This window comes from Eumetopias jubatus, unplaced genomic scaffold (genome assembly GCF_037043125.1).
Source record: "Eumetopias jubatus isolate StellerSeaLion01/CBP00866 unplaced genomic scaffold, mEumJub1_p1.0 scaffold_6, whole genome shotgun sequence".
In the NCBI taxonomy this organism is placed as follows: Eukaryota; Metazoa; Chordata; class Mammalia; order Carnivora; family Otariidae; genus Eumetopias; species Eumetopias jubatus.
This window is the reverse complement of record NW_028274812.1, coordinates 77663758-77679548: the sequence shown is the minus strand read 5'-3', so window position 1 is coordinate 77679548 and position 15791 is coordinate 77663758. Positions and strand designations below refer to the sequence as shown.

At 37.1% G+C, this 15791-nt stretch overlaps 1 protein-coding gene across 3 annotated transcripts in view; it reads left to right on the top strand.

Annotated features, from left to right (window-relative positions):
- TTK (TTK protein kinase) overlaps positions 1 to 15791 on the top strand; it is a 50428-nt gene that overhangs the window by 13642 nt on the left and 20995 nt on the right. For 2 of the 3 annotated variants that reach the window (XM_028108080.2, XM_028108079.2), the window contains exons 11-12: positions 3601 to 3749; positions 15115 to 15251. In XM_028108080.2, the coding sequence (XP_027963881.2) occupies positions 3601 to 3749; positions 15115 to 15251 (286 nt within the window). The remainder of the gene's footprint in view (positions 1 to 3600; positions 3750 to 15114; positions 15252 to 15791) is intronic. The other variant, XM_088024313.1, reaches the window with a different exon arrangement.

Here is a 15791-nt window from a genome sequence, read left to right as displayed (position 1 = left end):
ATGAGACAGGGCCCAAAGGAGATTGCCATCCAGCATGGGGGAGAGACTGATAAATATAATGCTGTATAGATTTTAGAGAGTGTTATGAAAACCACATAAATAAAATGCTATGAGAATTCAGAGGAGGGAGAAACCTGAAGAACCAATTGGTTTAGGATAAATAAGAAAATGTTTTGTGGAGGAAAAGGAACATGAAGAAGTGTTTGGGTTTAAATAGGAAGAAATAGCAGTGATAGAGTATTTCAGATGGAGGGAATAGCAAAAGCAAAAGAATAAAACATTTTGGAACCAAAGACAGTCTAGTTACATGAAAAACTATTAACAGGTCATGTAAAAGTGGGAGATAAGACTAGGTAGACTAAACACCAGGTTTAAAATTTTTTTGTAGACATCAGAGTACCAATAACGATTTTTGAGCAAGATCAAGAATTGGATGATTCTTGCCCAAAGGTTGACAGATTACTGTATTTTTTTTTGTTAATTGGACTGAGGAGGAAAACTGGGAAAAACTAGGCTTGCCAAGACTCTGGTTTCCAAACTGAAACTTTCCTGGTGTTAGCCCTGGAAGTTCCATAAATCATCTTAACCCTCAGTCCCTAACAAACCGGGACTGTTAATTGTCCTAGAATAGTCTTCTTTTGCCATTATTTTGACTCAGAATAGATATCTATTTCTAGTATTTAGAGGAAATTTTCATGGCATCTGTTATAAACTGGCATTGAAAAATCATTTTTACCAAATGTGCTTGTTAATAGTACTAATCTGACACCTAATTTAATGTTTTTCAATAAAAGCTTGTTGAGTACCTACCTACACAGTGCCAGTAATACTTCATTATATAGTAAAACTACCAGTCACAAAACTGCCCAGATCGTAAGAGTGTATATATAGCCCAGTGAAATAGCATTTCAGGGGCACCTGGCTGTCTCAGTCGGTTAAGTGTTTGCCTTTGGCTTAGGTCATGATCCCGGGGTCCTGGGATCAAGTCGCATGTCAGCTCCTTGCTCAGCGGGGAGCCTGCTTCTCCCTCTGCCTGCCGCTCCCCCTGCTTGTGCTCGCTCTCTCTCAAATAAATAAAATCTTAAAAAAAAAAAAAAGAAAGAAATAGCATTTCAGTCATACACATTTCTTCTGAGTGTATTCAAAGAGTGGGGTTGTAGGATCACAGGATGTACATATGTTCAACTGCGGCGGATAGTGCCAAACAGTTTTCTAGAATGGTTGTACTTTTGACCAGCAGTAGTTTGCTCTCGCTCCTTATTAGTCCCAATTGTTTTTTTGTTGGTTTTTAATTTTAGACATTTGGTTGCTGCTAAGTGATAGCTCATTGTGGTTTTAATTTGTGCTTCTCTGATAGCTTATGATGTTGAACATCTTTTTCTGTGTTTGTTGGCCATTTGGATATCCTCTTGTGAAGTTCTTGTTTGAATCTCTGACCAATTTTTCTATTGGGGTTTTCTTTTTTTTCTCATTGATTCCTAGGAGATATTTATATCATCTAGATACATATCCTTTGTTGGATAGATGTGTTAAAGTAACTTTCCCCATTATGTAGTGAAGACTTTTTAGGAAAAGAATTCTTATTGTGCATTTTAATTTATCAGTCTTTTCCTATGTGGTGAGTGTTTCCTGTCTTTAAACAAATCTCTTCCTACTCTAAGATCGTAATGATATTTCCATATATTTTAAATGATTTATCATTTTGCCTTTCACATTTAGATTTATATTCTATCTGAATTTAATATTTATGTATATGTAAGATGAAGTATCAAGAGTCTGTTGTTTTTTTTCCCCATGTAGATATCCAGTCGGTCCAGCATCATTTATTGAAAAGACCCTCTTTTCCCTCAGAAAATTATAAATTAGGTGATCCTGTGTGTGATGTCTGGTTTTGGATTCTTCTTTGTTTCATAGTTCTTTTTATCTGTCTTTGTGCCACGGTTCTTAATTACTGCTATAAGTATATCTGTCAGTTTTAAAATCTTCCAACTTCATTCATCTTTGAGGCTATATCAGCTATTTAGGCCTTTTGGGTTTCTGTATAAATGTTAGAATCTATTTTGTAAAAAATGGGATTTTGACTGAGATCGTAACGGGACGGGTTGACATCTTAACAGATAAGTTTTCTCCTCCACTAACCTGGAATATCCATTCATTCATTTAAGTAGTATTTAAAATGTTATTGAGAATCATTTTCTGTGTTGAGACTTTTCTTATCTTTTGCTAGAGTTATTCCTAGATATCTGACATATTTTTGATGCTGTGATGAATAGGATCTTTATTTTTAAATTTTTTTTTATCTTCTTGTTGTTGGTATATAAAAATATAACTGGTTTTAGTTATTGATCTTAAATAGAGTGATGTTTGCTAAATTTACAGAATAATTCTAATATTTTTCTATGGATTCTTTCATGCTGTTTGAAAATAATATAAAATCTTTTTCTTCTAATTCTTTTAACCTTTTTTTTTTTTTTTTTTTTTGCTGTATTGCACTTAACACCATAATGATGAATAGAAAGGATGATAGGTGGCGATCTTAACTCATTCCCTATTGTAGAGGGAAGCTTTCAATATTTTACCCTTTTATGATAATTGCTGTAGCTTTTTGTGGCTACTGTTTATCAAATATCAAAACAATGAATTTTGCTTTATACTTAGAGTACTGTTAGTTTTTTGTGTGTGACTGAGTGTTGAATTTTATCACATGCTTTTTCTGCATTTGAGTTGATCATATATTTTTCTTCTCTGTTCTGTTATGGCAAATTAAATTGATTTTAAATGTTAAGCAAACTTTGTATTTAGGAATAAACAACTTGGTCATAATTCATTATCCCTTTTGTATCTCAGTTGCAAATATTTGTTTAGGATTTTTGCATTTGTTAGCATGGTAGGAATGAATATTGATAATCATAGGATAGTAAATGTATTGTTGAGGCTCTTTTGTTAAGAGACCATTAAGAAAATAAGTACAGCCTAGTTTAAGGTAAAATTTTTGTTAAAAAACTAGAGGTCTATGAAAAGTAGTGGATTAGCTTCTCTTTATTAGCAAGACCTTATGAGGTGTATGTATTTTTAAATTTTTACTTATTTGTTTGGTGTTTTCTGGTGAAGACCAGAAGTATTTAAATTCAGAATGGCTTCTGATAAAGCTCTAGGTAGCAATTTAGGAAGATGGCTGTGTGGCGCCTCAGTAAAATGGATTTGCTAAAAGCAGTTGTCGGGCGCCTGGGTGGCTCAGTTGGTTAAGCGATTGCCTTCGGCTCAGGTCATGATCCTGGAGTCCCGGGATCGAGTCCCATGTCGAGCTCCCTGCTCTGCGGGGAGTCTGCTTCTCCCTCTGACCCTCTTCCCTCTCGTGCCCTCTATCTCTCATTCTCTCTCTCAAATAAATAAATAAAATCTTTAAAAAAAAATGCATTTCAAAGCAAATTGTCAGCCCCGGCTTAAAGTTTTTAGTTTCCTTTTTTCACTTTGTTTTGTCCTGTTTTTTAAGAGCAAAGTGCTAATACAGTTTGTAATATGTTCGGTAGTTCAGATTTAATCTTGTTATTATCAAATATTCTTTCCTTTTATTGTTAATAACCACAAATGCAATTTCAGAAACTAAGGAACATCAAGAACCAAAGGTTCCAGAGAGTGACCAGAAACAGTGGCAGTCTATGAGAAAGCCAGAATGTGTAAACCAGAATCCTGCTGCATCTTCAAATCAGTGGCAGATTCCAGAGATAGCCCGGAAAGTTGATACAGAGGTAAGTTTCTTTTCCTCTCAAGTGTAGCATTGCCATTGTTTGTAATGTGGATTATCATGTTAAATGTTTTCTTCTTTAATTTAATCCTTATGTACCATAGTTAGTGGAATAGTTTAAAGTTTTTTTTTATTATTATTCACAAAACAATGATTACTAATAGTCACAGATTCAGTATAAGTGTATGTTAAGCTGAAGTCTTTTATTTTCAGTGGTGTTTCTAGATTTCTGGTAAACTGGTGCAAGGGGTCAGCAAACTACAGCCTATGGGTCAAATCTAGTTCCCAGCCTGTCTGTAAAAAATATTTTATTGGAACACAGCCATGCCCATTCATTACTGTCTATGGCTGCTTTTGAACTGTAAAAGCAGAATTGAATAGTTGAAATAGAAGCCATCTGTCTTAAAAAGCCTCAAATGATTACTTTCTTAAACCTTTACAGAACACAATATGCTGATTCCTGAACTAGTGCAATGCTGTACCAAAGCATTTGACAATTTCCTATTGACATCCCCATGGATAAAATAGGATAATATAGACTAGACAATGTATATGAATTTATAACAGGTTGAATGATCATTCCCAGGGGCCAGAGGTCATTTTAGAAGGAATGATCTGGTAGGCTACTAGAGAGCCATACCTATATAGTCCATGGCTTTACTTTCCTCACTATTTCTTTTCAGTTATATTCTAACTCAGTGGTTTGCACATATTTTGGTCTTGGGGTCCTTCTTATACTCTTAATTATCAAGGCCCCTAAAGAGCTTTTATTTATATAGGTTATATTTATCTGTATTTACTATATTAGAAAATAGAACTGAGACATTTAAAAAATATCTATTAACTTATTAAAAATAACAATAATAAACCCATCACGTGACTATAGATATACTTTTAAGAAAAATAAGTATTTTTATGTTTTCTCTCATTGAGGTATAATTGACATATAACATTTGTTTTAGGTATACAACCTAATGATTGAATATTTATATTACGAAGTGATCACCACAAGCTCAATTAATATCTGTGGCCATACAGCTACACAAATTTTTTTTTTCTTGTGAGAACTTACAAGATTTACTCTCCTAGCAATTTTCAAGTATGCATATAGTATTAATAACTATAGTCACCATGCTATACTTTATATCTTCATAACTTGTTTATTTTGTAGTTAGAAATACCTTTTATCTTTTGACCCCCTTCACTCATTTCGTCTGCCAACCCACCCCCACCTCTGGTAACCATTAATTTACTCTTCAAATCTATGAGGTTGTTTTAGATTTCACATATAAATGATACTATGCAGTATTTGTCCATCTCTGTCTGGCTTATTTCACTTAACATAATGCCATCAGTGTCCATCCATGTTGTCACAAATGGCAAAATTTCATTTTCTTTTATAGCTAATCTGTGTGTGTGTGTGTGTGTGTGTGTGTGTGTGTGTGTGTGTGTGTGTGTGCTTGACATTTTCTTTATCAATTCATTCATCCACTGAATTGACACTTAGGTTGTTCCCATATCATGGCTATAGTAAATAATGCTGCAGTGAACGTAGGGATGCATGTATCTTTTCAAGTTAGTGTTCTCATTTTCTTTGAATAAATACCTAGAACTGGAATTGCTGGATCATATGATAGTTCTATTGTTAATTTTTTGAGGAACCCCCATACTGTTTTCAATCTGTGGCTGCACTGATTTGCATTCCCACCAAGAGTGCACAAGAATTCTCTTTTCTCCACATCCTTGCCAACGCTTGTTATTTCTTGTCTGATAAGTGAGGTGGTTCTGATTTGTATTTCCCTGATGATTAGTAGTGTTGAACATCTTTTTATGTACCAATGGCCATCTACATGTCTTTGGAAAATAGGTTTTTTTACATCTTTGGCCCTTTTTCTGGTTGGATTGTTTGCTCTTTTGCTATTGAGTTATAGGGGTTCATTATATATCGTGGATATTAACCCCTTATCAGGTATATGATTTGCATATACTTTCTCCCATTCAGAGGGTTGTCTTTCATTTTGTCAATGATTTCCATTGCTGTGCAGTAGCTTATTAGTTCGATATTGTCCCACTTACTTATTTTTGCTTTTTGGCCTTTGCTTTTGGTTTCAGATCCAAAAAAATTGCTTGCCAAGATCGACATCAGGGACCTTACTGCCTGTTTGTAGTTTCAGGTCTTACATACAAGTGTTCAATCCATTTTTTAAAAAATTTTATTATGTTAATCGCCATACATTATATCATTGGTTTTTGATGCAGTGTTCCATGATTCATTGTTTGCGTATAACACCCAGTGCTCCATTCAATACGTGCCCTTTTTAATACCTATCACTAGGCTAAACCATCCCTCCAACCCCCTACCCTCTAGAACCCTGAGTTTGTTTCTCAAAGTCCATAGTCTCTCATGGTTCATCTCCCCCTTCATTTTTCCCTTCCTACTATCTTCTCTCTCTCTCTTTTTTTTTTTTAACATATAAAGTATTATTTGTTTCAGAGGTACAGGTCTGTGATTCAACAGTCTTAAACAATTCACAGCACTCACCATAACACATACCCTCCCCAATGTCTATCACCCAGCCACCCCATCCCTCCCACCCCTCACCACTCCAGCAACCCTCAGTTTGTTTCCTGAGATTAAGAATTCCTCATATCAGTGAGATCATATGATACATGTCTTTCTCTGATTTATTTCGCTTAGCATAATACCCTCTAGTTCCATCCACATCGTTGCAAATGGCAAGATGTCATTTTTTTTTTATGGTTGCATAATATTCCATGGTATATATGTATATATACCACATCTTCTTTATCCATTCATCTGTTGTTGGACATCTGGGCTCTTTCCATAGTTTGGCTATTGTGGACATTGCTGCGATAAACACTGGGGTGCACATCCCCCTTCGGATCACTACATTTGTATCTTTGGTGTAAATACCCAATAGTGCAATTGCTGGGTCGTAGGGTAGCTCTATTTTCAACTTTTTGAGGAACCTCCATACTGTTTTCCAGAGTGGCTGCACCAGTCTGCATTCCCACCAACAGTGTAGGAGGATTCCCCTTTCTCTGCATCCTCGCCAACATCTGTCATTTCCTGACTTAATTTTAGCCATTCTGACTAGTGTGAGGTGGTATCTCTTTGAGGTTTTGATTTGTATTTCCCTCATGCCGAGTGATGTTGAGCACTTTTTCATGTGTCTGTTGGCCATTTGGATGTCTTGGGAAAAATATCTGTTCATGTCTTCTGCCTATTTCTTGATTGGATTATTTGTTCTTTGGCTGTTGGGTTTGATAAGTTCTTTATAGATTTTGGATACTAGCCCTTTATCTGATCTGTCATTTGCAAATATTTTCTCCCATTCTGTCGGTTGTCTTTTTTGTTGACTGTTTCCTTTGCAGTGCAAAAGCTTTTTATCTTGATGAAGTCCCAGTAGTTCATTTTTGCCCTTGTGTCCCTTGCCTTTGGCAATATTTCTAGGAAGAAGTTGCTGCGGTTGAGGTTGAAGAGGTTGCTGCCTGCGTTCTCCTCTAGGATTTTGATGGACTCCTGTCTCCCATTTAGATCTTTCATCCACTTTGAGTCTATTTTTGTGTATGGTGTAAGGAAATGGTCCAGTTTCATTCTTCTGCATGTGGCTGTCCAATTTTCCCCAACACCATTTGTTGAAGAGACTGTCTTTTTTCCACTGGACATTCTTTCCTGCTTTGTTGAAGATTAGTTGACCATAGAGCTGAGGGTCCATTTCTGGGTTCTCTATTCTGTTCCAGTGATCTATGTGTCAGTTTTTGTGCCAGTACCATACTGTCTTGATGATTACAGCTTTGTAATAGAGCTTGAAGTCCAGAATTGTGATGCCGCCAGCTTTGCTTTCTTTTTCAACATTCCTCTGGCTATTCGGGGTCTTTTCTGGTTCCATACAAATTTTAGGACTATTTCTTCCATTTCTTTGAAAAAAGAAATTTTTTTCTTTTGAAAAAAGTTGATGGTATTTTGATAGAGATTGCATTAAATGTGTAGATTGCTCTAGGTAGCATTGACATCTTCACAATATTTGTTCTTGCCAATCCATGAGCGTGGAACGTTTTTCCATTTCTTTGTGTCTTCCTCAATTTCTTTCATGAGTATTTTATAGTTTTCTGAGTACAGATTCTTTGCCTCTTTGGTTAGATTTATTCCTAGGTGTCTTATGGTTTTGGGTGCAATTGTAAATGGGATTGACTCCTTAATTTCTCATTCTTCTGTCTTGTTGGTGTATAGGAATGCCACTGATTTCTGTGCATTGATTTTATATCCTGCCACTTTACTGAATTCCTGTATGAGTTCTAGCAGTTTTGGGGTGGAGTCTTTTGGGTTTTCTACATAAAGTATCATATCATCTGCAAAGAGTAAGAGTTTGACTTCTTCTTTGCTGATTCGGATGCCTTTAATTTCTTTTTGTTGTCTGATTGCTGTGGCTAGGACTTCTAATACTATGTTGAATAGCAGTGGTGATAGTGGACATCCCTGCCGCGTTCCTGACCTTAGGGGGAAAGCTCTCGGTTTTTCCCCATTGAGTATGATATTTGCTGTGGATTTTTCCTAGATGGCTTTTATGATATTGAGGTATGTACCCTCTATCCCTATACTCTGAAGAGTTTTGATCAAGAAAGGATGCTGTACTTTGTCAAATGCTTTTTCTGCATCTATTAAGAGGATTGTATGGTTCTTGTTCTTTCTTCTATGAATGTATTGTATCACATTGATTGTTTTGTGGATGTTGAAACAACCTTGCAGCCCAGGGATAAATCCCACTTGGTTGTGGTGGATAATCCTTTTAATGTACTGTTGGATCCTATTGGCTAGTATTTTGGTGAGAATTTTTGCATCCGTGTTCATCAGGGATATTGGTCTCTAATTCTTTTTGATGGGGTCTTTGGTTTTGGGTTCAAGGTAATGCTGGCCTCATAAAACAAGTTTGGAAGTTTTCCTTCCATTTCTATTTTTTGGAACAGTTTCAGAAGAATAGGTATTAATTCTTAAGTGTTTGGTAGAATTCCCCTGGGAAGCCATCTGGCCCTGAGCTTTTGTTTGTTGGGAGATTTTTGATGACTGCTTCAATTTCCTTAGTGGTTACAGGTCTGTTCACGTTTTCTATTTCTTCCTGGTTCAGTTTTGGTAGTTGATACATCTCTAGGAATGCATCCACTTCTTCCAGATTATCTAATTTGCTGGCATATAGTTGCTCATAATATGTTCTTATAATTGTTTGTATTTCTTTGGTGTTGCTTGTGATCTCTCCTCTTTCATTCATGATTTTATTTATTTGGGTCATGTCTCTTTTCTTTTTGATAAGTCTGGACAGGGGTTTATCAATCTTGTTTATTCTATCAGAGAACCAGCTCCTAATTTCATTGATCTGTTCTGTTCTTTTGGTTTCTATTTCATGGATTTCTGCTCTGATCTTTATTATTTCTCTTCTCTTGCTGGATTGAGGCTTTATTTGCTGTTCTTTCTCCAGCTCCTTTAGGTATAGGGTTAGGTTGTGTATTTGAGACCTTTCTTGTTTCTTGAGAAAGGCTTGTATTGCTATATACTTTCCTCTTAGGACTGCCTTTGCTGCATCCCAAGATTTTGAACAGTTGTGTTTTCATTTTCATTTGTTTCCAAGCATTTTTTAAATTCTTCTTTAATTTCCTGGTTGACCCATTCATTCTTTAGTAGGATGCTCTTTAGCCTCCATGTATTTGAGTTCTTTCTGACTTTCCTCTCCTCATTGAGTTCTGGTTTCAAAGCACTGTGGTCTGAAAATAAGCAGGGAATGATCCCAATCTTTTGGTACCGGTTGAGACCTGATTTGTGACCTAGGATGTGATCTCTTCTAGAGAATGTTCCATGGGCACTAGAGAAGAATGTGTATTCTGTTGCTTTCGGATGGAATGTTCTGAATATATCTGTGAAGTCCATTTGGTCCAGTGTGTCATTTAAAGTCTTTATTTCCTTGTTGATCTTTTGCTTAGATGATCTGTCCATTTCAGTGAGTTGGGTGTTAAAGTCTCCCACTATTATTGTATTGTTGTCAATGTGTTTCTTTGCTTTTGTTATTAATTGGCTTATATAATTGTCTGCTCCCATGTTAGGGGCATAAATATTTACAATTGTTAGATCTTCTTGTTGGATAGACCCTTTAAGTAGGATATAGTGTCCTTCCTCATCTCTTATTACAGTCTTTGTTTTAAAATCTAATTTGTCTGATATGAGGATTGCCACCCCAGCTTTCTTTTGGTGTCCATTAGCATGGTAAATGGTTTTCCACCCCCTCACTTTCAATCTGGGGATGTCTTTGGGTCTAAAATGAGTCTCTTGCAGACAGCATATCGATGGGTCTTGTTTTTTTATCCAATCTGATAGCCTGTGTCTTTTGATTGGGGCATTTAGCCCATTTACATTCAGGGTAACTATTGAAAGATATGAATTTAGTGCTATTGTATTGCCTGTATGGTGACTGTTACTGTATATTGTCTGTGTTCCTTTCTGGTCTATGTTGCTTTTAGGTTGTCTCTTTGCTTAGAGGACCCTTTTCAATATTTCTTGTAGGGCTGGTTTCGTGTTTGCAAATTCCTTTAGTTTTTGTTTGTCCTGGAAGCTTTTTATTTCTCCTTCTATTTTCAATGATAGACTAGCTGGATATAGTATTCTTGTCTGCATATTTTTCTCATTTAGTGCTCTGAATATATCATGCCAGTCCTCTCTGTTCCTGCCAGATCTCTGTGGATAGGTCTGTTGCCAATCTAATGTTTCTACCATTGTAGGTTACAGTTCTCTTGTCCCGAGCTGCTTTCAGGATTTTCTCTTTGTCTCTGAGACTCATAAGTTTTACCATTAGATGTCGGGGTGTGTCGACCTCTGAGAGTCGGGGACCTGGGGTGGCAATGGAACTGAGAAAAGGAGACGACAGTATAGCGAGGCACAGGGGACCCCGAGTTAACAGCCCGAGGTGCTGAGGTTTATTTTCCATACTCTTAAATACCTTCTACAGCGATATAGATCTATAATGATTTACAGCAGGGGCGTAGTAAGTCACATTTCTCCATGTATACAGGTTTAGTCAAGCACGTAAGAATCTTTAAAACAGAATTTACAGGACAAGGGAACAAAGAGGGGAGTGCACAGTGTGCTGTTTACACCTGGCTTCCTATCTACTAAACATCTTCTGCTGTGTACTTTAGAACTGACCACACCCGTCCCAAGGGCATTTCACTCTGATCCTTTTGGGTTATTTTTAACCCTGCAATCTCGAGTTTTCTCAGAGATCTTGGAGTCTGAGCGAACATGCACCGGTGGTCGTTGTGGTGTTCTGTTTCCCACAGGGGCGTTGACCTATTTTTATTGATTTTGAGGGGAGTGCTCTGTGCCTCCTGGATTTTGATGCCTGTTTCCTTCCCCAAATTAGGGAAGTTCTCTGCTATAATTTGCTCCAATATACCTTCTGCCCCCATCTCTCTCTTCTTCTTCTGGGATCCCAATTATTCTAATGTTTTTTTGTCTTATGGTATCACTTATCTCTTGAATTCTGCCCTCGTGGTCCAGTAGTTGTTTATCTCTCCTTTTCTCAGCTTCTTTATATTCCATCATTTGGTCTTCTATATCACTAATTCTCTCTTCTGCCTCATTTATCCTAGCAGTTAGAGCCTCCATTTTTGATTGCACCTCATTAATAGTCTTTTTGATTTCGACTTGCTTAGATTTTAGTTCTTTTATTTCTCCAGAAAGGGTTTCTCTAATATCATCCATGCTTTTTTCAAGCCCAGCTAGTATCTTTAAAATCATCATTCTAAACTCTAGTTCCTACATCTTACTAATGTCTTTATCGATTAGCTCCCTGACAGTCTGTACTGCCTCTTGTTCTTTTTTTTAAGATGATTTTTTCTGTCTTGTCATTTTGTCCAGAGGAGAATAGATGAATGAGAGAACAAAATGCTAACAGGGTAACAATGATCCCAGAAACATATACACTAAACAAATCAGAAGAGACCTGAAACCGGGGGGAAAGAAAGGGAAAGAAAGAAAAAATAAAAAGAAAAAAAAAAGAATATGATCAAATATGATCAGGCTGGTGAATAGATCAGTGCCACACACTAGATTTTGGGGATATTTTGGTCTGTTAGAAGAAACTGTCTCCCAAAATTTTAAAGAAAGAAAAACGTATATATCTACAAAAATAAGGGTACATACGATGAAGGGATGGAATGTGACTGTAAAGGTGAAAATTATAAAAGATTTTATAAAAGGAATTGATAAGACATTTGGTGAAAAAAGAAAGAAGAAAAATTAAAAAAAAAAAAAAAGAATGTGATCGGGCAGGAGACTAGGACAAAGCCATACACTAGAGATTAAGGTATATTTTGGTCTGTTAGAAGAAACTCTATACCAAAATTTTAAAGAAAGAACAACTTTATATATATATATATATCAAAAATAAGGTTAACTACAATGAAATGACAGAATATGACTTTAAAAATGAAAAATAGAAAAGATTTTTAAAAAAGGGATTGATAAGATGTTGGTTGAAAAAAGGAAAAAGAAAAATTCAAAAAAATAGAAAAAAAAAGAAAATTAAAAAAATTAACTTTGAAAGACTAAGAATCATGGTAAAAAAGCCATGAATTCTATGTGCAGTATTCCTCTAGCGCTGGAGTTCTGCCGTTCTCATTGATTGGTGACGTTGGTCTTGGCTGGCTTTTCTTGCTGATCTTCTGGGGGAGGGGCCTGTTGCTGTGGTTCTCAATTGTCTTTGCCAGAGGCGTAATTGCACCGCCCTTGCCTGGGTCCAGGCTAAGTAATCTGCTCAGGTTTGCTCTCGGGAGCTTTTGTTCCCTGAAAGCTTTCCTACAGCTTTGGAGGACGAGAGTGCAAATGGCGGCTTCCCAATCTCCGCCCTGGAGGAGCAGAGAACTTGGGGCCCCACTCCTCAGTGTGCCCCCAGAGAAAAGCAGTCAGTCACTCCCATCTCCCTGGTCTCCGGCCGCACTCCATGCTCACCCGGCTGTAACTGAACGTTTCTATTTCTGGCACATGACCCCATGTGGAGTCTCCAAACCCAGCAGATCCTGCGGTGGGCTCCCACGCCACTCTTCCCGGGAGAGGAAGGGGAGTCTCCCCGGATCTGCTGCTTGTTGGGTCCCTGCTGGAGGAACAGTGGCCGGACTGTGCCGCAGATCATGGTTTATGGCAACCCTGAGCTGAGAGCCTGCTCCTCAGCTCCATCTCTGCAGTCGGCTTCCCCACTCCGATACCTGGGAGCTCTGCCGCACTCAGGCACCCCGGTCTTTCTGTGACCCCGAGGGTCCTGAGACCACACTGTCCCAGCGAGGGTTCCACCCCCCGCTTAGCCACTGGAGCGATGTCCCTCAGCGAAGCCGATTTCTCAAAGTTTTGATTTTGTGCTCCACTGCTCTATCACTTGCCAGAAGTGGCCGAGGGAGGCTCCCTCCCCCGAACATCGCCTCAGATTCACTTCTCTGCACGTCCTACCTTCCAGAAAGTGGTCGCTCTTCTGTTCAGAGAGTTGCTGCTATTCTTTTCTTTGATCTCCTGTTGAGTTTGTAGGTGTTCAGAATGGTTTGATACCTATGTAGCTGAATTCCTGGGACCAGACGAAATTTAGGTCTCCTACTCCTCCGCCATCTTGCTCCTCCTCTGTTCAATCCATTTTGAATTAATTTTTGTATATGGTGCAAGAAAGTGGTTGTTTCATTCTTTTAATTGTTGCTGTCCAGTTTTCCCAATCCCATTTATTGAAGAGACTTTATCTTATTTCATTAAAGATCTAAGTAATGAAGTAGATAATGTTAGATGGAAAAAGTCATGACAATTTAAATCATGGATCATATGAAACAACACCTTTTCTTTCTTTTTGAAACTTGGAAGTCAATAGCATGGTAAAGGACTTGAGCCATTTATTTGTCGTTAGGGAAATGTAAATCAAAACCACAATGAGATACCACCTCATACCCACTAAGATGGCTATAATTAAAAAGAGACAATAACAAATGTTGGTGAGGAAGTGGTTAATTTAGAACCCTCAAATACTACTGGTAAGAATGTAAAATGGTGCAAAAACTTGGAAAATTGTATGGCAGTTTCTCAAAAGGCTAAAGATAGAGTTGCCGTATGATCTAGCAATTCTACTTCTAAGTGTTTACTCAAGAAAACTGAAAATCTATACCCACACAAAAACTTGTACATGAATATTCATAGCAACCTTATTCATATTTGCCCAATGTGGAAATAACCTCGAATATCCGTTGACTGGTGAGTGAATAAACAAAATGTGGTACTCTAAATTCATTATTTCATTTTATTATTCAACAATGAAAAATAATGAAGTAGTAATAAGTGCTACAACATGGATGAACTTTAAAAACATGCTAAGTGAAAGAAACCCTATCACAAAAGGCCTTGTATTGAGTGATCCCATTTATAAGAAATGTCCAGAATAAGCAAATCCATAGAGGCAGAAAGTAGATTAGTAGTTGCCAGGGACTGGGAAGAGCAGGGAATGGAGGGTGACTGCTAGTGGATATGGAATTTCTTAGGATGATGAAAATGTTCTATAATTAAATAATGCTAATGATCATGTACTTTTGTGAACATACTAAAAACCACTGAAGAACACGCTTAGGAAAAGAAGCAAAAGAAACTAAGTGGTTTCCTGAGGTCCCTGCTTCTCCAGCAGCCCTCTCAAGTATAGTGTTTTTGTCTCACATCTCACCTTATAGCTAGGAAACTCCCCGTAATTGTGTCCAGACAATTTCTTCTGCAGAGCCCTGGCCTTGTGAGGCTTCTGCTTTGTGGATATACCATCCTGTTCCTTGCTCATTACTATCATCTCTGAACATCCTAGTGACTCCCCATCATTCCTTGAAGATATTAGCCTCTGGATCACTTCCATCTACTTCAAATTAATAACTCCTTCCTCTCTCATGACCATTTCCTTAATTTCACCTCAGCTACCCATTCCCATATAGTGAGGTTTTATTGATTAAAGAAAGACTAGTTTTCAGAAGTACAGAGTACTTATTTAGATTATAAAAGTTCAATAATGGTTACAGTAGCCCTGTTGGCAGAGGATATTAGATCCTGTTTTGTTAAACTATACTGTGTGCCTTCCCTCCACTTGTAATCCCTTTGAGGAAAATATAATAGATTTGGAATTTAGAGTAAGAGGGCTATACTAAAAAGTTATTGGAAGTCTGGAATACATGTTTTACTTATTTTGAGTATCCTGGTGTATTTCATATGTTTATTTTTTCTTTTAGAGGTTATAATGTTTGTAAAACGATTGAACAGGTGACTAAAAACTAAGTTGTGATGTTTTTTTATTTTGGTTTAGCAGAAACAAACCACTTTTGAGCAGCCTGTCTTTTCAGTTTCAAAGCAGTCACCACCAATATCAGCACCTAAGAGGACTGATCCAAAATCTATTTGTAAAACACCCAGTAGCAGTGCCTTGGATGATTACATGAGCTGGTAATTACTTTTGTTGTGTAGTTTGGCGCAATAGAAATAATATGGGCTTCAGGGCCAAATAGATCTATAGTTGAATCCTTCTCTGTTACTTTAAAGAGTTTCCAAACTTCTATTATTTTTCTGAGCATCACTTCTTTCATCTGTAAAAGAGGAGGGGAAGGTGACTACAATACATTTTTAAGGATTGTTTTGGAAGTCTCTTATGTTATAATCTGTACCTATAACCTATAAATACTCTAAATACGTAAAACTTCTTGATAATTATACATTGTCACATGAATATCTTTCTGTAAGTGACATATTTTAAAGGTTAGCATTCTTAGACTGGATAAAGTAGGTACATTTTATAGCAAAGGAGGTGTTAATTAGAATGTAGTATCTGAAAGAGGTTGGTTGTATAGGTCACATAGTTCTGGGAGTGTTCAAAAGTAAAAGACTTGGGTGGGTGGGAATGAGGGGTGGGTGAAGAAATTGGATGGTCAGGGCTGATTGACAGGAAATAAGGGTATTGCAAAAGCAAATTAATGATATTTCAAAGAA